The following is a 27,897-nucleotide window of genomic DNA, read 5'->3' as shown; positions in this document are numbered from 1 at the left end:
CCTCTGTAATATTAAAAAAGAAAAAAAACCAACCCCACTAAACATGTTTTTACTTTCAAAATCATATTTACCCATTCCTTTGATGTTTGGTACCCTGCCTGTATGTACATATATATATTTAATTATTCCTTCATTCAAGCAGGGTTCCCTAAAACCACCATGGATATTTGGTATCTTTGTAAGGAAACACTTCAATAAAAGTTACTTATTAGTGTTAATTGTTAAACTTATTCTAATCACTAGTAATAAAAAAAATCCTAACATTCTTGCATAGTTTGCACCAACCACAAATACTAGTTTGCAGTACAGCCATCCCAGATTGAAGAGTGGGGGCATAAAATCAACTCACTTAACTATGTCTTCCTGAAACACCTTTGAAACACAATAAGGTAACTTTTAATATTTATTTCACTATTTTAGAAAAGTAGACCTATTTAAGAAATCCCTTCACCTAATAAATTTTGAATATTTCACCTCTCCTCCGGGCATCCTCTTATCACATCTTACTTTATCACTCACATTGCCAACAATTGTTCGTATATCTTAGTCCTCTCCTGCTTCAGCATCAACCTCCTTTCCTTCCATTTGTCCAAGCTCTGAAGAAGAAGATAAAATCATCATCAAATATAACACACCCCATCATCATCTTCCTAAACTCCCCATCCATACCTTCCCTCCCTTCAGTGGCGTGAGAAGGTACTTTTGAGTGGGGGGCTGAAGACTGATGGCCGGCCTGGGGGAGGGGGACACCCCCTCCCCTTTGGAACTTTTTTTGCATTTCCAGGTGGCCTCAAATGCAATTTGGTGCAATATAGCACACTTCAACTCGCACTCCATTTTGTAAAGAATTTTGCATTTTCACCTGGCCTTAAATGCAATTTGATGCTCCAAATGAGATTTTGTTCTCATTTGGAAATGAAAAAGGGGTTTTCTGACTTGCGGAGCGGGGGGGGGGGGGGCGGAATGATACTTCCGCCCCCCCATATTTTTCACTGGGGGCTGGCGCCCCCCAGCCCCCCTGGTTCCTACGCCCTTGCCTCCCTTCCCTCCCCCAAACACCTCCAGCAAAATCAGAGTATGACGATATGAATATTCATTTAATTTCCATATTAATTTTCATATTAATTTCCATATTTTTACTTTCAATGCACCTCAACCTGTTGGTTTTTCAGCTTTCACACAAATTTCCATAACCCATTACACACTACATTTGCATGCCAAACATAATAACCTCTGAACAGACTAGATCCCAGAAAGATTTTTTTACTTAGCTCAAACAGGGATGATATATTTATATTTCATATATACAAAGAACAGAAATAAATACATGACAGTTAGAATTTATACAAATGTCAGCCTATTTTATCGATGTCTCTATAACCGACCAATCAAATTAAATATTTGACCCTTGACCTCGTTCACTTTAGTCTCCATCCTCTCCAGAAAGCTGGCCAGCTTCTGCTCTTTCTTGTTGTCACTTTCGTTAGCAAAGTCTTCAATTTTCTCCAACATATTCTCTGCAGAGGAAGAAGTAATAATGCCGGTAATCTGACCTAGTTTCGAATGAGGTGTAACAGAAGTGTTAGACACCACCATCGATTCCAGAAAATACACACACACAGCTTGCTACCATTGGTAATTAGACACTTGTGTATAGTCAGTACATACAGCTGCGGTCAATACCCACAGCACAGTGTACAAACAATACAGCGATGGACATCTCAGGTCCAGCTAAAGATAACAAGGTATCACGTTTCATTACTGTCTGCATTTTGTAGCGACACGAACAAAACGTCACTTGCAAGCAACAGAAAGTTAACATTTTCAGATGGCCGCACGGTGTTTGGGGCGAGTCTTCAATGCCTTTAAGTAAGTGGATGAAATCCCTCACATAGTTTGTGTAAAATTCCCCATCGAAAAAATGAGACCCGCATAAAAATAGGTCTTACATACAGATTTCATTGAATACTCATCTACTCAGCAGAAGTCCCCCAACCAGCTGTTTCCCCCACTTCCCCTTCCTCCCCCTGGTCTGGTATTAATTGACATCTACAATATGCTTTCCTCTGATTGGTCAGATTAGATCAGATGATTTTCATTTCTCTTACCTTTCTGGTCCTGCATCCTCCTAAACATGATGTACCTCTCAAACATCTGTCTTAATCTCATCTCTGGGACTTCCATGGCTTGATTTATGATGTCAACTGTAATCTAAAGACAAAGAACCAAGATTAGGATTAAACCTAATTTTTTGCTTTGGTCATCCTCTTCTTTTATCTTTATGTTAAATGTATCAAAAACTTGTATCTGTGATCTATTCTGGGTGACCTGTTAAAGTAATTGCTTTCATAAGGTATCTTTAAACTTTTTATTTTGTGTTTGTGTGCATATTGCCACTCAAAGTAGTGCATTTTCATATACCTTAGTATTGACAATACCAGAGCACAGTAAGGCTATCCCTGGGAGTGTAATTATATACTTGTATGGTACATCATACAGTTTAATGTTGGATTCCGTTTCATTTCCAACAGTCTCGTAAAAAGTGGTTGCGGAAAATGTAAGAATTCATAATCCACTCAATTTGGAATGTAAGAAATTTGCTAATCTCGAAAATGGTGGCGATATTCCGTAAAGTTAACACTAACCCTAATGATCGTACATGGCTTATGTAAAATGTAGTTTTAAAGGACCATGATATGTTTGTAACATATTGTACGAACAACAGTCACAAGATGTAATTTGTTTACATGGTCATAATGGTAGAATATCTTACTGTGTGGAGTTCCAACGAAATTTTATTCTCCTTCAGAGCTCCTTGCAACATCTCCAGGTTCTTCATTTGATCTTTGACCTTTAGTTTTAATTGACTAATATCTGGCTTTTCTGGCTCCTCTGGTACCTATAGAAAGGAAGAGATGTAAGAAATAGGCAGGGGGGGGGGGGAACCCTTAGTAAGAAACAACTAAAGAGTGACTCCATCCTGCCCGTATCCCCAGTTTTGCAAAATGCTTACGATACATCCGAGCCAGGTCCGTAGGAAGTTCACAGCCCTCACCGATAACCGTAGAACAGAAACAATAAATAAAAGGTAATGGTAACATATAAAAGAATAAAAGACAAACAAAAGACAGACTAAGTACAAAAGAATACAAGAGTGGAAAACAAATAAGAAATAAAAATAAATAAATACAAAATTTAAAAAAAAGTGGTATTAATTTAAGTAAATAATAAAATCAATTAATCAATAAAAAAAAATTAACAGAGTGATTAACTCTTCCCTTAACTTTAAAGGTAGTCATTGTAGGCCCCAAATTATAGCACGCTATAATTGCTAGAAGTTTTCAAAAAGTACTTTCCTGGAGGTCTTTACTCTCCAAATTGTTCTCAGACATTTTTAAGTAACATGCAAGATTACTGAATGTCCCAGTGAGGCAAACTTCCTCGAAGGTTGCAATAAAAACAGTTTAAGAATTTTGACCAAAGATGACCAATATTTGAACATCTAGCATATTTGGGGCCAATACAGCAAACCTGTAAAATAACCTTGTGTATCAGAAGAGTTCAGTGGTCCACTTCACCAACAATAATAGCAGGAGATCGTCTCCACTAAGAAATATGTTGTCAGGGAACCCAGCAAGTTTATCCCTAATCCTGCATAGCCCCCTCGTTTTTACCCTTTCCTCCACAAAGCTCAACAGAACATCTATTTTGTGTCTTCCTCCATTTGAGGCATCGTTGGTTTCTACTTACTGTCGACATCTCCAGACGATTGACCAACACCTGGTGATTCCTAGCTTGCTCCGCTAGGCTGCCTCTCATCGAACGTAACTTGGAGTCTCTCTTCTTCATCTCCTTACGGAAGGCTTCCTCTCTAAACGTTCAGAAATCGAGAGATGATGGAGCAATGGTTGATACCTACTTACAATAGTTGGCTTGTGGCCAAACTAGTGTGTATATAATGTGTCTTACATCTGTTTGACAATTTTAAATCACAGCTCCCTCTCTGATTGGTTGAGTAATTAGCATCTGCTGTGATTATTCTAATTGGAAACAATAGGCCTGAGTATATGTCAATCACCAAAATTTAAGAATTTGTTTACGTACTAAACGATTTTATCAATTGGATCCTGCCATCTGCTTCAACTGTGTATTCAACAAGTCGCGTGATGAAAGGTGCTTTGAGGGGGGGTGGGGTGGGAGTAGGGGAAGGAGGATTGTATTACAGGTCATGCTAGTAGTGTTACTTGTTGACTGTTGTGATCATTAGCATAGTAAGTAGCTCACAGTTGCTTCCATGTAGGGTCTGTGGTCCCCCCCAGGGGCAAAAGCCCCTCCCCACACCCTGGATTTATGACTGCTGTGATCATTAGCATATTAATTAACTCACAGTTGCTTGAGCTCGCGTTGTAAATTACTACTGTGCAGTATCATCCCCTTATGTCTGTCTAGAAGAGCCTGGTATTTCTCATCCTTCAAAAAAAAAATTAATAAAAATACATATTAACGAGAAAAAATTTATTGAAATAGAAGCAAAAGATATCTCACTAAACTACTCCGAAAAATTGAAGTAAATGAAAATATAATCGATCAAAAGATACCATGTGTTAATTATTTGGACTATAGGTTGCATAGATTAGTAAATAAAGTAGTAGAGATACGTATAATTTTATATCAGAATATCTAACATTTCCTGAAATTTTTTTCTCTCCATAATGTGGCCCTTTCTTAGATAGATCTCGGTAAGTGTTCGATACTGAAATTCTGTAGTAACAATTGCTGCTGTTCATTAAGTGTTGTTCAAGACCCTGGAATTCTGCTGTTACAATTAATATGAGTGCGCCCTCACATCCTCTTACGAAAATCTTTCAAAATCGTTTTAAAGGCTAATTCCATTGACAGGCAGATTATGTGGAAGGGCGCCCTCAGTTAGTGTTATAATTGGAGGATATTTATATATAGAAGGAACGTCTTGACCAAGACTACTGTTCATTAGGTTGACTGGTCAAGATTCATGTCACATTTAAAAAGAAATATTTTGATTTCATTCATTTTTTGGTTGTCATGGCAACAGTATTAGATATAGACATATACTTGGATCATAGAGTAATATAACAGTAAATAGAAAAAAATGACAAACTATTTGTGTATACCTTTAAATACATAAATATGTAGAATGAATAAAACAGTCAAAATAGTTCAAATAGTTGGCAATATACATTTTTGGGTCTGTTACAATTGCATAATTTCAAGCGTATTTTGAATAAACACAGTTAGGTGCGAAGAAAAATGTTTGCAAATTTGTTACTTTTTCATTAAGACAAGATGAAAATCAACACCAACTTTTAAGTTTAGATGGTTTTCCTCGAAATAGATTGAGGGTTAGCAAAGAAAACTGCATGCTTCCAGTGACAAATGCAAGTTATGTGAAATTACTTTGCAATGGTGATGTTTGACCTAAACTTAAAACATCTTAGGAGAATACTTACATTTATTCTCTTCAGTTCCCCGAAGCGATATTCTCCTGCAACAATAAGCTCTTGGGACTGGAACAAAATGGAAAAAAGGGGAAAAATGGACAAAATATATGAAATAGAATTGGGCTAAACAAAGGTAAAACTATCTAGTTATTTTTCGATGTGAGATTTGATTAGCTCGGTTCTCCAGATGTAACATGAAACTCAATAGAGACAATAAACAAAATCATGGCCTCATATATAATGTTTACAGTGCACTTTAACTTTGGCAAGGACAAATAAAAAATAAACAAAATTATATAAAAAAAGCAAAAATTATTATCATTATATTAAGGACAAATGGTATTGAATGCCGTCCAAGGAAGCTCTGTTTTCGTATGAAATTAAAAAGAAAATATTTTGGTTCAGTCATTAGAATTAATAAATCAATGTTTGAATGGATCGAGGCACCGATGATGTCATGATCAATTTACCCCCTTAAAGGAGCCTTCCAGAGCATTTACCTTATTTTGAGGCTGAAACTCTCAAAACCCAGAATAGCAACGAAAACGTTACTAGAATTTTAAACGTTTCTCTTTTTCTTTTACCGTAACGTATCGGGACTAAAACTATCGCCGAAAATGTCGTTATTTATTAAAACGAAGTGAACCCTTCTGAGAATTGTGAAATCTCTTTTCCGTATGATGCTGAGATGGTCCAATCTATTACACATTCACGAAGCCATCGTCTGTCAGAGGTCGCTACGACTATTCGATTCCAGCGAAGCTTTCATATAATCTTCTGCTTTCTACTACTGTTACAATAGATATATAAAAGCTTGACCCAAAAATATATCAAAAGGTGCTATAATTTACACCACAAGAGATGAGCTTCTTTTTTGTGTTGTAGTTAAACGTGTGATCTCAATTATCTCATAGTCTTTTATGGTCTTTTAGAAGACGTTATAGCCATATAAAGTGGTTTTATACTTTAGGTGTAAAAAAGTAGATTAAATATGGATTGAACTGATGAAATCATATGTTTGATATAGGCCATAGATCTATAATAATTGTCCAGGGTCCTGGAAGCTAATATCTAACAGTTTGAATCTAATGCATTAACCTATATTCTAAAGGTTAATAAAATAAAAAAAATTGTTTGTTTTTTAATAGACAAAGGAGAGGGTTATAGTCCTTTCCCAGTCTGCCAGATATAATTTACAATATATTTATTTTGTTTACCTTTTCTAATTTTTCATTCAACGTTTCATTTTCCTTGGTGAGTTTATCAATCTCGGCATTGACTTCTGAGTTTACAGCCGGTGCCATCGATCGTTGCTTGGGCATTAACGCTTCCTTCAATTCCAGTCTCTGTCATAAGACGAACAAAATGAACAAAAGCGAGGTTGAAACTGATATTTGAAAAAACGAGACATTTATAAATATCATAAATGAATAATTTAAAGGAAAGAAATAAAAAAATGCAGAGAATTAAAAATGGTTTATGAAAAGAAATCTTTTTCATTTACCATTTTTATTCTTCTTTATTTTATAGCTTGGGAATAAAATTTCATCTGAAATGTCGCATCGGTTCAATGTGATAATGCCTAAAAGTCATTAATATTGCTTACAAATTTTAAGCATACTAAAAATAAAAAAAATGGCAAAGATATTTGAAAATTAGAACACATTATTATTAACTGATTGAAATTAACAGAGAAGCAGAAAACTGAATACCTTGTTCATGAATGCTTGGGAAAGTTTCAGTTCCAGGGAGACGAGCACTGCGAAAAATAAACAGATAAACGGAGATGGATGAAATGAGGGAGCGATGTGTGACAAAAATTAAAATAGTTAATTTTTATAACTGTTGAAATTTGTGAGCAAGTTGCTGGACTTTTATCAAAGTTTCTGTCCAAAGTATTTTTGTTTATAATTTGACAGGAATTAAAGATAAAAAAAGAAAAGAGCAAGTTTGAAATTCACATCATTTTTCGATCTGACTAAAAATAGAGTCTCACTGATGAAAAATGCTTTGAGGGTGTCAGGCAAAGCACATGTTGAAGTTTTTAGCACGAGTGACCATAATCAGACTTTCTAGCATATCAGGGGGCGGGGGCTGCATTATTGATAACCTTTTAAATTTATCAATTGGTCCTAAATTTGACTAAAGTTCTTCATAGTTTTAATTTCATTTCTGTAAACAGCTCGGACTCACGTTCCACTGCGTTGCCTCCCATTTGGTTCAGTTTTGATTTGATATCCGTTGGTCTCTGCAGGTATTAAAAAAAATGAAACGATATTTTCCACAATTTGTCCACTTTGTAAACATTATGATGATTAAAGAATAATCACTATATATACATATTCCCTAGTATATGTAACTACAACAGTTTATCACATTGTCAAATCCGAACGAGTTTTAATGGAGTGTCGTCGGACAATTATCAATCACTATTTTGTGGAGAAATGTAAAAATGTGAAGTAGGCTTAAATAATTCAACGGTGCTGGGGTATGAAATAGGTAAATGGTCCTCCAAGCTCAAGTGGACCCCAGGGGCCCCCATAAACACTTGTAGGCAAAGACATTCTCTTTTGGAGTAAAACCTGCAATACTTAATACGGGAAGGGATTGGAATGGGGAAGGGTGGACTTTTAATAACACATATAATTTTCCCAGTGAGGCAAATCGCTTTGAGAGTGGCAGTAAAACGCTTGTCAAAATCTGAGTCGCAGTGACCATTATTCTGGCTTTCTAGCATATTTAGCAGTAACACTGATGACAGTTATTGACCTTAAGGGTTCCATACCTCATCGGTGGTCAGATTCTGCATCTGTTTGATTTCATGGCCGATGTCAGCTAGACCTTGAAAAAAAGAAAATAAAGTAATATTATTTTTTTATATTGTTAATATAGTTATTATTATTACTGTTCTTGTTGTTTTTATCATTGTTATTATGATTAGTATATTTAATATCAAATAAATAACACAAAGATTCCTTGTGTAATTTTATAACTTCATCACAAAATGTTCTTGACAACAACAATGAATATTCATGAGATTGCCCTATAAAAGTTGTTAATTTGCATAATTTATGTCAGATTTAGATCAGAATTTAAAATTTGCTGTTGTGTTTTGATGGATGCAATAATAATAATAATAATCAATGAGACTTATATAGCGCCAAATCAGTAAACAAAAGTCACTGCTCAAGGCGCTTTACAAAGAAAGCAGATAAATTTACAAAAGAACAAAGTGAAAAGATGGGTCTTAAGTAGACTTTTGAATGTAGAAAGTTTAGAGCATGTTTGAATGTGATCTGGTAACTTGTTCCAGAGATAAGAGCCAGAGTATTCAAAGCTTCTGTAACCATACTGTAGGTCTTCAAGCATGGTTTAGGAATAGTTAAATACAGTTTGTTGGACGAACAAAGTGTGCGAGTTGGAATATATGGCAAGAGAAGTTGCGACAAGTACATAATCAGTCAACTTGTTTGTCGGATAGAGTTTACACTATTGTAAACTACAAGTTACCACTGACTTTCAGTAAATTAAACCATATTAATATTTTGTATCAAAAACTAAGTCTTAATGAAGCTAACTATATTATACCACAATATAAACTCACCCTCAATGTAGTTAGTCACAGCATACTTTATTTTAAATGCTAGCTATCAGTGGCCTTAAACTGATTAAGAAGTTAGTTAACTTTATTTAAAACGTGAAGACCTTTTAATATTCATACTTTTATACCTTCCTTATCAAAGATGGCTGCCGTACTATCCTTAAACCTGTTTATTGCTCTTAACAGAACCAGACTCTCTTTGTGAATAGAATTCAGCTGAGCGTGGGCTTCCTGAGTCATCCGTCTCATGGCTGCCTCTGATCTGGTGATCGAATAGTGACGTCAACAAATCAAAGATCATGTTACTATGAATACAAGTAGGAAAACTTAATGGGAGTGAAGACGTACTCGTGCACAAAGAAACGTCTAATGCCGGTAATCTGACCTAGTTTTGAATGAGGTGTAACAGAAGTGTTAGACACCACGATTGATCCCAGAAAATACACACACAGCTTGCTACCGTCGGTAATTAGACACTAGTGTACAGTCGATACATACAGCTACGGTCAATACCCACAACACAGTGTACATAGCAGCGTGGAAATCTCAGGTCTAGATAAAAAATAACAAGGTATCACGTTTCATTACTGTCTGCATTTTGTAGCGACAAGAAGAAAACGTCATTTGCAAGCAACGGAAAGTTAACTTTTTCAGAGCGCGGCACGCGGTTTGGGGCGAGTCTTCAATGCCTTTTTTTTTGGCCACAAAACTGTAAATCCATCTCACTTTTCTTAATTTCGATTAAGATCATTTTCAAGGTGTATGACATTGCCAGACAGTTAAAAACTAATCTTAAAGAGAAATATTCCAGACTTTTAAGTTGCAAACCTCATCTCAATCCCTTTCCCAAAACTTGATTTAAATATTATAAAGAAATAACATAATTTTTTTTTAACCTTAGTTTTTCCTTGGCATTGTGTTCTTGCAACATATGAATTTCATGGTCATAATCACTCTTCAATCGTGCTATGTATTGTTTAAATTCATTTGGGGAGCCCGGAGCAGCAAAGTCCTTGGCGGGCTGGACCGGCGACCTTCTGACCCCTTTGAGCTGTGCCAATATCTCCGCTATCTTTTCTTCTTGAGTCTGTATGAGCTCCTCTTTGCTTTTCATATCCTGTTTCATACTCTCCAACTCTTTCTCCAATGTGTCAACCTAACCAGGAAATAAACAAACAAATAAGTAAACAAACAACAACAAATAGGTAAATGTCAACGAACCTCAGCAACCTCTGGTACGACACAAACATGATGAAATTTACCTCATCAACTTAGAGGTTGTGAGGTACTTTTACTACATGAGGCCACAATGACAATGATTGGTGAATACAGCCTCATCAACCTAGCTGGTGTGAGGTACAGTAAGCAATGTTCACTAGTTGAGGCCATAATGACAATGATTGGTGAATACAGCCTCATCAAGCTAGCTGGTGTGAGGTACAGTAGGCTATGTTCACTAGATGAGGCCAAAATGTCAATGATTGGTGAATACAGCCTCATCAACCTAGCTGGTGTGAGGTACAGTAGGCTATGTTCACTAGATGAGGCCAAAATGTCAATGATTGGTGAATACAGCCTCATCAACCTAGCTGGTGTGAGGTACAGTAGGCTATGTTCACTAGATGAGGCCACAATGACAATGATTGGTGAATACAGCCTCATCAACTTAAAGGTTGTGAGGTATGTTCACTAGATAAGGCTACAATGACAGTGATTGGTGAATACAGCCTCATCAATCTAGCTGGTGTGAGGTACAGTAGGCTATGTTCACTAGATGAGGCCACAATGACAATGATTGGTGAATACAGCCTCAGCAACCTCTGGTTATGAGGTATGTTCACTAGATGGGGCCACAATGACAAAGACTGGTAAATATAGCCAGAAATGCCTCAAAAACTTCAGGTGTGAGGTATGTTCATTGAAGGAGACCACAATGACAACGATTCAGGACAATGTCGGATGAAACCTAGTCTATGACTATAAATATGGTCTGGTATTAAGTATGGGTCAATAGAGGCCTCAATGACATCATTCTAAAAGCGTTGCTCTATGACTATAATTACGGTCCTTTACTAAGGATAATTTTAAGGCAGATTTTTAACAACAATTTTTTACAAACTGAATATAATTTACTATAAGAACATGTTGGCTACTTGGACACTTTTGTAATATTATATTAGGAGTGTTAGCTAAGTGGTTAACACCGGTGCCTTTCAATTATAAGGCACCGAGTTCGAGTCACTCCAAGATTAATGTATGTCGTCCAGTTACAGAGTTGTTGACAATTGACAATTCATAATTATGGTCGTTAAATATGAATCTAAGAGACTGACTTCTCTCAGCTTGCGGCTTTGATAAGCCAATGATGGCTTCTTCGCGAGTTCCTGCTTGCAGGAGTATCTAAAAAAAAACCATTCATACATATTAGTACTAATAAATTATTTAAAACGAAAACAGATTGAGGAAATCTACAAATTTTCGACCTGCACAATAAATTTATTTTCATGTATTAAACAGCGTCTTTTATACCTCTCGTTTGTAATTCTTCAGCTGGTCTTTGTACTGTTCTCGGATAGATTCCTGCCGTGACTGTTTGGCCTTGCTCTGGTTTTCCGTGACGTCCAATCGATTCGCATATTCGTCCTGCTTGTCTGCGAATGGAAGAGAGAGAGATAGATGAAATGATGCGATTGTCAAAAACAGAAATCAAGGTGAGTACCTTGTTGAAAGATAATAACTATAATAATACTAATAATCATCATAATAAGGCATTTATATAGCGCCATAACTAAAACGATATTCTTTATAAGAAAAAAATAAAACATAAAAATGAACATAAACAGCAACAAGACAGAAAAGAGAAAAAATAGGATTACTTTAAGAACTCCTTAAAGAGAACTGTCTTCAGAGCTTTTTTGAAAGAGAGAAATGTGGATTGTTCTGCAACCGAAGACGGCAAGTGTTTCCACAGCTGACCCCCCAAAATATAAAAAAAGATCAAATATTTAGGTGTATTAAACTAAAATTACTGAATACAAATTACCATTAATAACAGAAATATGGACTTTAGGAATATGAGAGATTTAAAAAAAAATTAACCATGATAGAGGGGGTGTTGGGTTGGGGGAGGGGAGCTGGAGAGGGCGATCAACGATAATGTCAATGCAATTATACTGTTTGACTGTCAGCTATGCCTCAATGACATAAGCAAGCAAGAAAACATTCTTGTATCTAAATGTGAAATGTTCAAAGACTAATTTAAAATATGTTAAATTCTTGGAAATGATTACAACAAATAGGGATGTCAATTTAACAAAGAGAGAAATCTGTGAAGATCTGCGCTATTGGGGTACAGCTTATGGCGTAAAAGATGGAAATGTATTGCTATGTAATATTTAAATATAGTGGGTGTGTATCCGTGGTAACAGTAGAATTGTGTTACTTATCACCTGTCATTTTAAACCAATCAAAAGAGGTGTTGAATGTTCATATGCTGGTAATAACATGAAGTAGAAATAAATGTAATAAAAAGGTAAATGAATAGTAAAAAAAGTGTACTCTAATGATATGAGCAGAGTTAATGATAGTACATGGATTTGATCAACCGTCCACGCGATCAAAATGATCTGATGGTGAATAATCGGTTAGTAATTTGATGATCTCATAGGGCTAATACCAGTAATGAAAGTGCAGAGACATAAGTAATTATGTGATCTGATCAACCGTCCATGCAATCAAAATGATCTGATGGTCAATAATCTGTTAGTATATGGTGTACTTTGATGATCTCATAGGGCTAATGAAAGTGATCTGAAAAGTGAATAATCTGTTTGTAAATGTTGTACTCTAAGGATCTAAGGAGAGGTAATAGGGGCCTACCAGTATATGGAACTGCAGAGACAGAAATGATTATGTGATCTGATCAACTGTCCATGCGATCAAAATGATCTCAAGGTGAATAAATCTGTCAGTAAAATGTTGTACTCCAATGATCTAAGTAGAGGTAATACCAGTAAATGGAACTGCAGAGACAGAAGTGATTATGTGATCTGATGAACCGTCCATCCGTTCAAAATGATCTCAAGGTGAATAATCTGTTAGTAAAATGTTGTACTCCAATGATCTGAGTAGAGGTTATACCAGGAAGTCTCATGTTAAGTAATCTCTGTTAGTAATGAAGTAATCTGATCAACAATTAAAGTGATTAAGTGTGTGTGACTGGTAAATGCAGTATCTTACACAAAGACTGGTAAAGTTGTGTGAATTCATCCTTAAAGCAAAAACATTGAGAAAACATAAAGTTCAACCAAATTAGATAAATCAGAGAGAAACCAAAGAAATTGATCAACATTTATCTGACCGACGAGATTTATTAGTACCACTTGATAAAGATGATGCAAGACTTCTTCTTCTTCGCTATAGACATGCGTCAACCTCTCACATTCTTTAGCTCCAAATAGCGAAACTTGATTTATGATGTTCAGCTAAGAATAGTTCATTCCGGGGGGGGGGGGGGAATGAAAACGTTAGAAAAATTCACTCCTCATGAAAAATAAACACTCTTGTAGAGAGGGAAACACTGTCTGCATATTGCATTCTTGTGGTTTATGACAGTGTATGAGTAGATATCAAATTAGAAAACTGGTTATAAATATTTTGGAATTGGCAACACAAGCATTGAGGTTCAAAAACAAAGTCTATAGTTATGAACCTACCTGCAAGAACTACCTGGAAAATACAATCTGAGTTTTTTTATCAATCACAATTTTATTTTTGAGTGATATTAGATTGGATTGGTAAAAATCATAATTACCCAACCCAAAAAGCCATTTGAAGTTATGCTCACCTAAAGCATCGTTAAGTTGACAGTCCAGGTTATCCAAAGCTATGTTTAACTTGGTTATTGTACTCTAGTAAAAGAGAAAATAAAATAAACATCTGACTGGGTGAAAATAAGTCACAGAAAGATAAGTTTAACATTTTACAGAAGAAACTCAAAGGGGAATTAGCAAGTCCTCTGTTTTAGCCAATTATGGGTCAATATAAAGTGTTCCCGCCCCCCATGTGTGCAAAATTAACGTGCGGAATGACAACTTCATTTTTCGGATATGCCAAAGGGTCTACAAAAATTTGTCTATTTCCAAGACGAGCTGACCAATAAATAAGGGGTTAATCAACGGTCTAGCGTGCGTTACTCACAGGATTAATGCACAATCGGGGGATAATGCAAGCGATGCATGAGGGCGGAGCCCGAGTGCAGCCAGCGATAGCATTAACACCCGGAGTGCATTAATCATGTGAGTAACGCACGCTAGACCGTTGATTAACCCCGTTCATTCATACACTACCATTTGTGTGGGGGAAAAATCATAAAACAAAACATTTTTGGTTACATATAACCAAAGATTTATTAAAGTGATGCCCCGTAATTTTACCGTGCGTTACTCACAGGATTAACCACGGTCAGCTGACCTGAATGGACCAATAGGATTTAGGAATCTTTACTAAGTATGAATGAACATCCTTTCAGATAATCATCCTTTCAGATAATTATCCTTTCACCCTTGAATTTGCACAATAATTACTTACACCTTTAATTTGCTTCAGTAAAGGTCTCATCCGGGTCGTTAGATATAACGTCAAAAGCTAATCAACGGAAGATGCAAACGAGGAGCAGCCTAAGGCTAAATTAACTTGTGATTTAGTGTGCTCTACCATAGGATGACTTAAAGGTCTGCTGTATAGACCCCAACTATAGCATGCTATCATGGAAAAGTTTCTTGAAATTATGTAATCGACCTGCATTGGTTGTAAAAATGACCTCTTTTTACCAAGTAGTCTGCAATGACTGCCACATATCTTTTCTTGAATGAGGGTCTTTGTGTGAAACGCTGTATGATTAACTACACTGTAGACATGAACATATTTCCACACAGTGTTTACACTAAGAGCCTATAATGGTTTTATGAAGCTATGCAGGCTAATCTTAGAGCCTGAGGTGGATTCACGACCGTGGCCGGTCGATTACGTAATCTCAGAAATTTCCTAGAGTTGATAACGCAGATCTTTAAAGGGACAGGAAAAGAAATCATATTAAAAAATTGCAACTGCTGGTCTTAATGTTCATCCTACCAATTCATATTTTGATTATTCTAAATGAATGCTACAGTTAAACAATGCAGTTGCTATGACAACAATTTACCTGGCAGTCTTCCACTTCAGCCTCTAAAGAAGCAACCTTCTCCTGAAATTCTTTCTCTTGGGTTTCAATCTTCTCATTCAACAGTTTGATGTCTTGTTCAGCTTTGGCTGTAGGACATTTAAAATCACTTAAAAACATCAAAATATTTGGGCTAAAAGAAAATAAAAATTGTTTTTCAGTTAAAATAATAGCACATGCAGTCCAGTGAAGGGGGCATATATCAATATAATACATAATGACTGCAGCATATGGTAATTTACATCATGAATATGTATGATTGCATAATATATTCCACTTCATGATCACAGTTAAGCAAAAATATAAGGATATAGCCAAAAAGGAAATGCAATTTCCATGAGAGAAAGGATGTATTTAGGGTATACGAATGAGAGTACCGAGTATGTAGTACGTCACTATTTAGTATGTATTCGCCTTCTCTTCTTGGTTGGTTAGGCTAAACTGCCTACCATGATATAACACACCGTCATGTATTAATATAGGCACCATACTAAAAATGAGAATACTTTCATTTAGCCCAATGGGTTCACCCTCCTAGAACGTGGCCAAACAAAGAACATTAATGTTTTTGTAACAAAAACAAAATCCACTTGAGTGACAGTTTAAGAGAATTCAATAATTTGTGTTTACTAGGTCACTGTATATTGTGGTCTTTCTAGTATACTTGAGGGCAGGCTTGGACACACAATTGATTTGACAGGCCACAGTGAAAGTTTGTACCCATCTTCAAGCCACAACACTTTAATGATCTGCCGACTTTGTGAAATGTGAAAATTTTCATATTAAATTATATCCTATGACAAGAAGGCTCTGGCTAGGCCTATTCTATATACAAACTCAGTTCCCTAAGTACACAGACTTCATGATATTTTCATTACTATCGGTTTCCGTGGGCCACATTAATAGGGTTTTGAACACCTTGAGAGCTGCATGAAATTTGCCCAAGGGCAACATGAGGGCTGCACTTTGCCATTATTGCCATTATGGCCAAACGTCGATGACCTTGGACACCAGTCATGCAAATTAATTCATATCCTTGGAAAGTTTGATGTTTATTGTTGGGGTGTAGTCACCTCAGTTGAAGATTTAGCCAACATATTTTTTATACGTCATCGTCCAAGTACAGTAGGTCCAGATGGTGCTGTGTTACATAAAATCAAAGTAAACAAAATAGAAACAAACAAACAAACAAACAAGAAATAATTTTGGGAGTTACCCTTCACATCCTCCATCTGAGCATTAACAGTCGCAAGGGCTTTGTCAATCTCTGCCTGAGCAGCCTGGGTGACCTTAGCATTCTTTACCTTCTCCATCTCTGTTTTCATCTGTTTTTGTTTGTTTTTCATCTCATTCTATTAAAAAAAAATAATATTACATTTTTAAAAATATTTAAAAATTTTTTTTTTTCTACAGCCATGTTTTATTTATCTAAATCAAATAATCTTGTTTTTAATCTTTTAAATTACTATATACACATAAAATGAGAAACAACAATGCGATGTTTAGATATAAGATATGAAAAGATATATACTATTAAATAAAATATATCACATCTCCTCACAAATTATATATCTCCCAATTTTTATTAATTTTTTATGATCCAATTTGGATTGAAGCCCCGATTGCTAAACCTCATTGCTTCAGATGCCACTGGCTTTATCTACTCGGCCACAGCACAGTATGAGGATCAGTGGACGTCAAAAGGAAATTTGATGGAATCTTTCGTCCTGTTTCCTTGATTTAAAGGGAGTGAATACTCGCGCATATAGAAACGTCTCATGCCGGTAATCTGACCTAGTTTCGAATGAGGTGTAACAGAAGTGTTAGACACTAGTGTACAGTCAGTACATACAGCTGCGGTCAATACCCACAGCACAGTGTACAAACGATACAGCGATGGACATCTCAGGTCCAGCTAAAGATAACAAGGCATCACGTTTCATTAATGCCTGCATTTTGTAGCTACAAGCAGATTCTTCACTTGCAAGCAACGGAAAGTTAACTTTTTCAGAGTGCCGCAAGCGGTTTGGGGCAAGTCTTCAATGCCTTTAACATCTACAAATAATTGATTTGTGACTGTTAGAGCTGGTTGTTGAGCTAGATTCTGGAAATACTCACAAGTTTAGCATTGACCTTCTCCACGTGTTTCTCTAGTCCAGTGACGCGACTAGACTTCTTCTTGGATTCCTCGTCCATCCTCTCATTCAGTTTCTCAAGGTGATTGATTTTAACCTGTTATTATTAATTAAAGAGAGAAAGACTAATTAATAAAAAAAATTATAAAAAAAAAAACTTTTGTCGGAATAATACAAGTTGATAACAAATTCTACAAAGATTTAGAGGTCCCTGATCCTTCGATGCTGGCAGACTCTTTGTCAAAGGCAAACTAAATATAAAGTAAGCAGTTTAATAAACAAGGTTTTTCTGCCCTGTTTGATACATGAAAGTTATCAATATTTTCTAATCATCAAATTAAAACTCCTTTCTAAGAACTATCTTTTGAAATAAATGACAATCCAGATAAAGCCTTATCATAGAAGTCAAGTGATTAAATTGTTTGATGAAAATCCAAGGGTGAGTTGGGGGGGGGAGGGGGGAGAGGTGGGGGAGGAAGGGAGGGATAAGTAAAACACAAAGTCTGAGCCACTCACCTCATGCTCTAGAATCTCTTCGTATAAGTCAGCATTTTCACTGATTCTTCTCTCCATCGCAAGGTTCATGAAGTTGAATTGTTTGAGAGCGCTTTTCATGGCTTTGTGTAAAAAAAACAAGAGACATTGATGGTGAGATATGAGTAAAAAAACTATAGATGATTTTTGATTACAATCTAAAGAAATGACATTAACTGAAGGAAAGTCAAAATTGAAATGAAAATCACAATAAATTTGATAAATAATGTTACAGACCTCTTGTAAAGAGTTAAAAATCCTCAGGAAATTTTGTTAAGGATTTTTCTTATTTCTGATGATGGTCGTCCGAACAGAAAAAACGGTTGTCAGAAAAAAATATAGAATCTTACTTTTCCTATCGTTGTTCGTCCTACATGTCCTGAGCGCTCTTACTTATCCTATCGTTTTTCGTCCTACATGTCCTAAGCGCATCTTACTTATCCTATCGTTGTTCGTCCTACATGTCCTGAGCGCGTCTTACTTATCCTATCGTTGTTCGTCCTATATGTCCTCAGCGCTTCTTACTTATCCTATCATTACTCATCATATATCCTATGCGCTTCTTACTTATCCTATCGTTGTTTGTCCTACATGTCCTCAGCGCGTCCTCCAAGCCTTTCTTGACCTCTATTGATGCTACTCTCCAGTTTTCCGCTTCAGCCAATAGATTTTTGCCTGAATGATGAAACAGACAAAATATGCAAATAATAATATTAGAAAAATGAACAGCAATTTTTAGTAAAGGATAAAACGGTCTGCGAAAGACTACATTGAGGACATGTCAAACAGAATTTCAAAGAATTTTTGTGTACAACTTTTGAGAGGTGAAATAGAAGCAGTTATGTCAGAGCCTTTGGAATTAAATAAGATCGTCACATAGAACATTCAAGAAGATGAGGGGAGGGGAGGGGAGGGGGAAAAAGGGGTGGGTGAATGGTGATCTCCTGTATGAATAGATAGGGTCTAAGTCCAACAGGTGTGTACACTGACGGATAAGTTAGTGCTGTTATTTTCTCAACAAAAAAACAACAACAACACACACAATAAAGCAAGCAAACAACAACAAATACAAAGAAGCATGTACCAACACCCGGGAGACATTATGAATGAAATATTATAATGATTATGATTCGATTGGTGTTTGTATCGTTATTTTGTATTACCTACAATCACACTGAATACTTAAATTCGATAGTATATATTTTCAAATCAATATACCAATTGAAACTCCACGCCAACACTGCCTTCATACATGGAAAAGATTAATTCCCAGTCGTATGCAACCTTTCACCAAAGACGCGTTATATAAATTACGGGCAACAATTTATCCAGAAATGCGAAAAAAAAAAATTACAATACAAGTGCGAAAACATGTATAGAAAGAGGACCCATAATAATCAATAATAGCAAATCATGCACTACTTCAAAACTGCTACATGAACATTTGTCTGCTAAACCATTCACGGAATAGATTCAGATAATAATGACCTTGAATAGCTTTTCTATTGTTCTGCAATTTAGCGCTCAATGCTTTGAGTCTGTTGCTTGCGATGTCCAGCACTTTACCCTTGTTCCCTGTCGAATCCTCTGAATACTCTCTATGGAAAGAAATTATAAATAGTAACAGTTTCCTTATGCATCCACTGATGACATAGCTTGTTTATTATATATTCGAACATATTCAAAAACCCATTTAAAGGGACGTTCCAAATGGGAGACATAAATATTTTGGGAAAGCTTATGCGCATTCTACCTTGACTGATAATTAAATTAAATTCTAATGAACAGAGCAAACATTCTAAATGTTATCATATTTCCACAATAAATCAACAAGAAGATTATAGCTTTTTATTACTTATCACTTATGACATCTCACATCACTTAGGACATCTCACATCACTTAGGACATATCACATCTCTTAGGACATTTCACAACACTTAGGACATCTCACATCTCTTAGGACATCTCACATCACTTAGGACATCTCACATCACTTATGACATCTCACATCACATATAACATCTCACATCACTTATGACATCTCACATCACTTAGGACATCTCACATCACTTATGCCATCTCATATCACTTAGGACATGTCACATCACTTAGGACATCTCACATCCCTTATGACATCTCACATCACTTATAACATCTCACATCACTTAGGACATCTCACATCACTTATGCCATCTCACATCACTTAGGACATGTCACATCACTTAGGACATCTCACATCACTGAGGACATCTCACATCCTTTAGGACATCTCATATCACTTAGGACATCTCACATCCCGTAGGACATCTCATATCACTTAGGACATCTCATATCAAATATAACATCTTACATCACTTATGACATCTCATATCCCTTAGGATATCTCATATCACTTATGACATCTCACATCACTTAGGACATCTCACATCACTTATGACATCTCACATCACTTATGACATCTCACATTACTTATGACATCTCACATCACTTAGGACATCTCACATCACTTAGGACATCTCACATCACTTAGGACATCTCACATCCCTTAGCACATCTCACATCCCTTAGGACATCTCACATCACTTAGGACATCTCACATCACTTAGGACATCTCATCACATCCCTTATGACATCTCACATCACTTAGGACATCTCACATCACTTAGGACGTCTCACATCACTTATAACATCTGACATCACTTAGGACATCTCACATCACTTAGGACATCTCAAATCACTTAGGACATCTCACATCACTTAGGACATCTCACATCCCTTAGGACATATCACATCACTTAGGACATCTCACAACACTTAGGACATCTCATATCACTTAGGACATCTCACATCACTTAGGACATCTCACATCACTTATAACATCTCACATTTCTTATGCATCTCACATCACTTAGGACATCTCACATCACTTAGGACATCTCACATCCCTTATGACATCTCACATCACTTAGGACATCTCACCTTGCTTAGGACATCTCACATCACTTAGGACGTCTCACATCACTTATAACATCTCACATCACTTAGGACATCTCACATCACTTATGACATCTCATATCACTAAGGACATCTCATATCACTTAGGACATCTCATATCACTTACATCTCACATCCCTTAGGACATCTCATATCACTTTGGACATCTCAAATCACTTAGGACATCTCATCATATCACTTACTGTGATTTTCTTCAAATGATGTTATTTCAAAAACGATACATAGGATCTGCATGCCTTTTTTCGCTAGGACGCTTAGAATATCTTCTCATTGTCCAGACAATAATCAAGTTTCTTTTAGACCGTCCTTTCAACAGGCGTACTTTTTAAAGTATTTTGTTTCATTTGAACAGTTATTGATTTTATAGAAAGTTAAAAAAAGGCAAAATATAGTAGATTTTGCAGTTCTTGAAAAAAAAAGTGATCAAGTAAATAAATGATATCAGTAGATTTAACTGACTGTAATTGAAGCTGTCTTGTAAAACTTTTGTGGAACAAAGATCAGAACAGATGCAAATCAAAATGAATGTTGCCATAGTAACTATTACATCACTCACTGGTACTGCTCCCCTTCCTGCGGCTGAGACATTCCACTCATTGTTTCAAAAATATCCTTAGCAACCTTTTTGAATTTCTCATTGAGTTTCTTGTAAAACCTTTTCCCATCGTTATAGACTAAACTGTAAAGATATAAGCATATATAAAACCATCAGACTCTTGGCAGGCTATCAGTCAGTCTAAAAATGGTGTTTTGACTCCTGTTTTAAATGCATCAGCACCAGTAATGCTCTGAAGCTCCTTGGAAAGAGGGTTCCACAGCTTACTGGCAGTACAAAGAAAAGGAGACTGCCCACAACTAGATCTGTAGAAATGAGTTGTAATAGATATTTAACAGAATTAGACTTTCTTGATAAGGACACTATGACATATTACACTAAAGGGATTAGCATTCTGTACCATACTAAGTCTATCAAACAGGGTTCCGTTAGACATTTAAACGTCTCGGTCAAGCAAAAATGCTATATTTATGATGGTGGCATTAAAATGTATGTTGAAGTGTGAGCCTCAGTGACCATTATTCGACTTTCTAGCATATTTGGGTGTACTACTGATGACCTGTAATTTGGTCTTGTCACTTTGAACTTCCTCAGAGGTCTCAATATTGTATTAAAATAATTGTATTAAAATTAGTATTAAAATAATTGTATTAAAATATGTACTAAAATATTGTATTAAAATATCCAATATATATATTGTGGAGTGTTAGTTCAGTGGTTAACGCAGAGTCACTCCAAGATTAATGTATGTCGTCCAGGTGCAGAGAATCATGGACGTTAAATATGAATCTCAGAGACTGACTTCGGTCAGCTTGCAGCTTTGATAAGCCAATGATGGCTTCTTTGCGAGTTCCTGCTTGCAGGAGGATCTAAATTAAATACATACATACGTAAACATACATACACACGACCCTACCCCAGTCCAGGCAAATTTCTACGGATGTTTCTCCGGTTGTCCAAGGAACCATCAGGTCTTACCTTGTGGTTGTCCCAAGAGCAATTTTGGTTGTCCAAAATAAACATGTTCCAAAATAACAAAGAATGAAAAATACCAGCACTGTAGGAGAGAGATGTGTTGGTTTTGGGGGAATAGAACACCAGCCTTGGGCCAGTAAACCTCTCCTTATAGGGAGACTCATAGGCTTACCATGATTTTTATTTGATTTCATTATAGTCTGCAAAGGGATTCAGGGTGATACAGATTTATCATTTTGATGTAAACAAAGTAAGTCTCTGCCTGACCACCTCCAAAGCTGATTTTGGTTGTTCAAGCAGAGATTTGGTCATCTCTGACAACTGGTGGACTTAAAAATTTGCCCGTAGTCCACTGGACGATTAACTAAATGTATACTGCAGTTATGAAAAGATCTCCAAAATGTAAATAAAAACAAGCTTCAAGAATCACCAAACAGTGTTACCTTTGATGCATAGCCAAATTTTAAAAGATGATTTCATTAGTAGCAAATCAGATAATTCTTCCAATAATTAAAGATAAGTAACCATAGAAATGAAGGAACCTCAAGTTTAGAAACAAAAGGCCCCAATGTCGACAGTAAAACGCACTGTCACGTTGCTATGGCGACGATTAAACAGTATTTCTTTCCTGTAGTGCAATCTAGTTAAATATCCAACACTGGACACACAAAAACCTTCAAAGTTAATGAAAACAAACCGAGATGAAGAGGAAATTAAGTTTGGTCATACTATGCCTGTTTTTCTGCCTCCATTTCCTGTATGGTGTAAGCCTTGTCTTCCTCCTTGGTTGATAATAGTTTTTCCTTCAAAATTTGAAAGAGAGTTAAAAAGAAAAAAGACAAAATGTAAGGAAATTGAAAAAGTGAAATTTAATTTCCATTGAATGTTTTCATATCTGACCTTGATTGGAAAATCTGGACACCATAAATGGTGAATTCTTATTAGTGTGTTTGACTGTTTTGTTTAAAACCAGAAACAGAATCACTTGATAGCAAGCGAGATTTTAAAAGGTTGAAATGATGGAGTGCATTCTGAACCAATATTTATCTTCGTAGCAAGGCAAACGTTTTCTGGATTTTCTCTGGTTGTTCCTTGGACGAAGAGGTCTGACTTCTCGGTTGCTGGAACAGCAGATTTGGTTGTCGGACAAAATGTAGCAAAATAATACCAAAAATTACCAATTTGACATACATTGTAGAAGAGATGTTAAAAAAAAAATGTTAAAAAAAATAGTAAAATGGTTAAAATAGTTAGTTAAAATAGTTAGTTAAAATAGTTAGTTAAAATAGTTAGTTAAATAGTTAGTTAAAATAGTTAGTTAAAATAGTTAGTAAAATAGTTAGATAAATAGTTAGTTAAAATAGTTAGTTAAAATAGTTAGTTAAAATAGTTAGTTAATATAGTTAGTTAAAACAGTTAGTTAAAATAGTTAGTTAAAGTAGTTAGTTAAAATAGTTAATTAAAATTGTTGAACAGATTTTGTCATTTAAATTAAACATTTATACTTACAAGAGCCAACTGAACGTCATACAACCAATCACTCACTTCATCTAAAATCTGATAGATGGAAGGAAATGGATGGAATTCAAAATTTGATTAAATATGAAAGCATGAAAGCATATGGGATGAGAGCATGTGAAAGCATATGAAAGCATATGGGAAGAGCATGTGAAAGCATATGGAAAGAGAGCATGTGAAAGCATATGAAAGCAGCGCATGTGAAAGCATATGCAAGCATGTGGGGAAGAGAGCATGTCAAAGCATGTGGGGGAAGAGAGCATGTCAAAGCATATGAAAGCATGTGGGGAAGAGAGGTTTATAATCAAATCTGTGTTTTAAAAAAAAAGCAGTCTAAGAAATTTTAAATATTTCTTGTGAAAACTGAAAAGAACAGTAAACAGGCTGAAAGACAGATTGTAAATCTTTTGTAGCATAATAAAATGTAAATCCAAATAAAACAAAAACTGTTAGCAAACTGCTTATCCGCTAAAGAGCATGTGGGAGAGAATGTGTAAAAGTAAGTTGGGCCTGACATTTCGATCCTAGCAGGATCTTCTTCAGAGGCTAAATGACAAGTAACAGAAAATACAAGGAACAAAATACAAGCACAGAATACAGGTAGATTAAAATAAAATGTATTCAGAAGATTCATAAACACCATGTTTGAATAAGCTCTGAGATAGAAATAACGTTCGTCGTGTAAGATCAAAGACACAAAAAAAGCGCTAATCTCAACTGTTAAAATACAGAACTGGTCTTCCTGATTTCAGTAAAGTATATTTGCTGTTTGAATCTGAATTTTCTTTGTAGCCAAAGACTGTATGTAGTCTCTCTGTAAACTTTTGTATCAAATGTCCGAGTCAGTTTGTGATCCATCCTACTATCATATAGATTCAGACCACTCTTTTATTCTCCTGGTCATCATCATTTAGCTGACATAAACTATCAACACAATAGGGTATGTATGTCCTGTTTATCTGGTCTTAAGGCCCGGTCACACTACAGCGATATGTTATCGGAATACGGTCCGATTTTGGGCCGAAGAGTGAGGTTTGTGGTAGTGAATGTAATGAATGCAGTGGAATATTCGAATACCTACTCCAAATCTGAGGGGTTCTGGAACGGACTACATTCTGAAGTGACGTCACATCGAAAACGATAAAAATCGGAAGAGAAATCGGATAGCTATCCGATAAAAGGAAACAGAGTCAATAGCAAAAGTTAGGAGGGGGCTATTCCACATCGAAATGGCTCAACAGATTGCAAAACAGGTCCTTTATCAATGTGGCTAGAAGACCCGAACGAAAAACTGGCTGTTTCGATTCCTCCGGGAAAATCGGATAGTATTCCGATAAAAAATCGGTATAGTGTGACCGGGCCTTTAGGGGTAGCGTTCATCAGGTTCAGCTGGCGAGAATCACTACTTTAGCTTTTTCCCACTGGTGCTTCTTTTGTTGGCTGTTTTGTGTGGTTAGGGATTTATCTTAAGCTTTGTTTGCTGGAGAATATAAATTGATGCAGGGAAGCTTACTCCACAGAGTTACTCCAGCTTCCTCTTCATGGTATACTTGCTTTACATTTTACTCTTATACTGTACTTTACCTCATTACTTCGCATTTTACTTTTTTAAACAGTACTGTACTGTTATCAATCTATTCAGAATACATTATACTAGTGTTGGATCTCTACAAATAATATTTCTTACTCTACTTGTGTTTATTATGCATCCCCTGTTATTCTACGCTAAACGCAAGACTGTACGCACCCTGTCAATAGTAATATTTCATAATTTTTTTCCATTCCATATTTAAATTTTCTTTGATGCACTATAAAATGCCCAGTCATCTCATCCACGGTTAAAAAAAATTCTCATACTCTTTATTTTGTGACATGTTTTTTAAGATTTGTCAGAATTCACTTCAAAGTGTCACATGTATTTTTATTTTCCCATGACATTTCTTATTAAACTAGTGATTACTTTGAAGGCCAAATACAAAGTAAATACATAATATGAAAAGAAGTACAATAACATTGGATAGTGTTTTTCTTTCCAGGAATATGCATGACTTTTCTGACAAGGTCTTTTCCATAATATAACAAAGTCAGTCAATATGCATTAAACACTTTAAGCCCTACACACAACGGGTTGTTAAAATGCAATCCTTCTATGAAAATTTGGAATTTATATTTTTGATTAAAAGTTGATTACATTGGCATTTTATCTCTGCATACGACTGTCAATAACAAATGCGTTGCTATGACAACAACGCAAAGATGTCATGAACTATCAATGGAGTTTATAGAAGTCGTACGATAGGAACTTGTAATTGCATTTGGCCTTGGGCATAAACTGCGAACTGATCGTTAAGTATAGGGATTTTTTGGGGCTATAAATTTCCAGTCATGATTCTGGTTTTGCATAATAATAAGATGAACAATTTCAGTGTCTGTCTAATACAAGATATTAAAAATGATGACGGTGGATATATGGAGAATTAAGAAGGACTTTGCTTCAACGAAAGATGGTTATAAACACAACCGTTCAGTTACTAGAGACATCAGGGGATCAAAAATTCCAACATAAACAGAAATGTTGCAAAGCAGGAGAGGGGGGTGGGGAGGGGGGGTGTGTGGGAGGGGTGGAAAGTGTAGAAACCTTTAAAGATGACCAATGAAGGTCAACTTAATTATGAGCATTTTTCAAATTATTCCCTTGTTCTGAAAGATTCTATTCCAAGATGTGATGTTTTCCATAACATTAAATTGTATGCATTGTAAGGGCAGATCTTGTAAGCATTTGTTCATTAGACTCCAGATACTAATCTAAAATTGTAATAACTGTTTCACAGGGGGCTGAGAACTTATGCAAACCTACTGTGATACTACGCATGTTTACATTGCATTATTAAATAATCTATTGGATTGACTATAGTCAGAATTTTGATATCTTTGCGTGGCCCCCAATGCTGAGGGGAGGATTAGGGTAACAGGGGCCAACCCCCACCCCCCCAAAAAAAATTAACTTCAGAGCCATGATCTTCAAATGGGTGTCATTTTCATAACCATCAAACATTACTGGTTGAACATTGGTCTGACTCCTGCCATCCTCTATCCCCCCTCCCCCTTCCCCCTCCCTGTCAACCCTGTCTTGGGAGCCCTGATTTCTGTTTTATACACAAAGAACAGAGTTAGCATGCTGATTTAGGGGGCAACATATTTTTAAAGAGCAGTGAATTTTTTTTACAGGGGTATTATTGAGAAGGTTGAATTATTTTCAGTTTAATTTGAGCTATACATCATTATGCAAATATTTCAAATCGAATGTAGGGCAAGTGTTACAAGGTACAAACATAAAATGAGATATATTTGTACTTAAAATACAGAAAACCCAATATTTTGGAATAGCAAAAGGGGAATGCAAGTGCCTTTTTTAACAAAATTTTAATGATGAAGTTATCTATTAGTATACATTCAAGGGCCCAGTTGATTGGCCGATGGTGTTGCAAAAATAAACTGCACTTTCACAATTTGCGGTGCTGTGTAAGTTGAGTTTTAATTCAAATATAGGCAACATATTGATCTTTTAAGTTTCTGTACGCAGAAAATTGACTAAAATTAACACAAGTTAATGATAATAATAATGATCAGCAGTTATATTTACTATGCTTAAGCGACCACAAATGTGGAAGGAACCCCAAAGGGCTTATGGATTACTTTCTTACACGTCTGGTGGCTTCCAATTCAACATTCTAACTAAAATTTGGAATCTTATCAATTTAGAAAGTCACTTCAGATGGGAAAACTGTAGATTGCTCTTGGATGAAAAACCCACCTTACTATGACCCGGCTGGGCATCGAACCTGGAACCTCCCGATTGCTAAGC

At 35.9% G+C, this 27,897-nt stretch overlaps 1 protein-coding gene across 2 annotated transcripts in view; it reads right to left on the bottom strand.

Annotated features, from left to right (window-relative positions):
- The window catches only part of LOC139964872 (uncharacterized), a 41,696-nt gene that overhangs the window by 8,103 nt on the left and 5,696 nt on the right, over window positions 1-27,897 (bottom strand). For both annotated transcript variants that reach the window (XM_071966929.1, XM_071966930.1), the window contains exons 6-29: window positions 24,024-24,071; window positions 23,244-23,317; window positions 21,540-21,662; window positions 19,456-19,565; window positions 18,535-18,642; window positions 17,950-18,050; window positions 17,417-17,530; window positions 16,515-16,650; window positions 15,281-15,387; window positions 13,925-13,988; window positions 11,608-11,729; window positions 9,975-10,234; window positions 9,207-9,340; window positions 8,263-8,318; window positions 7,671-7,725; window positions 7,190-7,236; window positions 6,695-6,823; window positions 5,487-5,543; window positions 4,388-4,470; window positions 3,751-3,871; window positions 2,774-2,899; window positions 2,109-2,211; window positions 1,414-1,517; window positions 520-596 (exon numbers count right to left, since the gene is read on the bottom strand). In XM_071966929.1, coding sequence (XP_071823030.1) covers window positions 520-596; window positions 1,414-1,517; window positions 2,109-2,211; window positions 2,774-2,899; window positions 3,751-3,871; window positions 4,388-4,470; window positions 5,487-5,543; window positions 6,695-6,823; window positions 7,190-7,236; window positions 7,671-7,725; window positions 8,263-8,318; window positions 9,207-9,340; window positions 9,975-10,234; window positions 11,608-11,729; window positions 13,925-13,988; window positions 15,281-15,387; window positions 16,515-16,650; window positions 17,417-17,530; window positions 17,950-18,050; window positions 18,535-18,642; window positions 19,456-19,565; window positions 21,540-21,662; window positions 23,244-23,317; window positions 24,024-24,071 — 2,459 coding nt within the window. The remainder of the gene's footprint in view (window positions 1-519; window positions 597-1,413; window positions 1,518-2,108; window positions 2,212-2,773; window positions 2,900-3,750; window positions 3,872-4,387; window positions 4,471-5,486; window positions 5,544-6,694; window positions 6,824-7,189; window positions 7,237-7,670; window positions 7,726-8,262; window positions 8,319-9,206; window positions 9,341-9,974; window positions 10,235-11,607; window positions 11,730-13,924; window positions 13,989-15,280; window positions 15,388-16,514; window positions 16,651-17,416; window positions 17,531-17,949; window positions 18,051-18,534; window positions 18,643-19,455; window positions 19,566-21,539; window positions 21,663-23,243; window positions 23,318-24,023; window positions 24,072-27,897) is intronic.

Source organism: Apostichopus japonicus, chromosome 23 (assembly GCF_037975245.1).
Source record: "Apostichopus japonicus isolate 1M-3 chromosome 23, ASM3797524v1, whole genome shotgun sequence".
In the NCBI taxonomy this organism is placed as follows: Eukaryota; Metazoa; Echinodermata; class Holothuroidea; order Aspidochirotida; family Stichopodidae; genus Apostichopus; species Apostichopus japonicus.
Note: the sequence above shows the minus strand (reverse complement) of the source record. Positions and strands in the feature narration are given on the sequence as shown.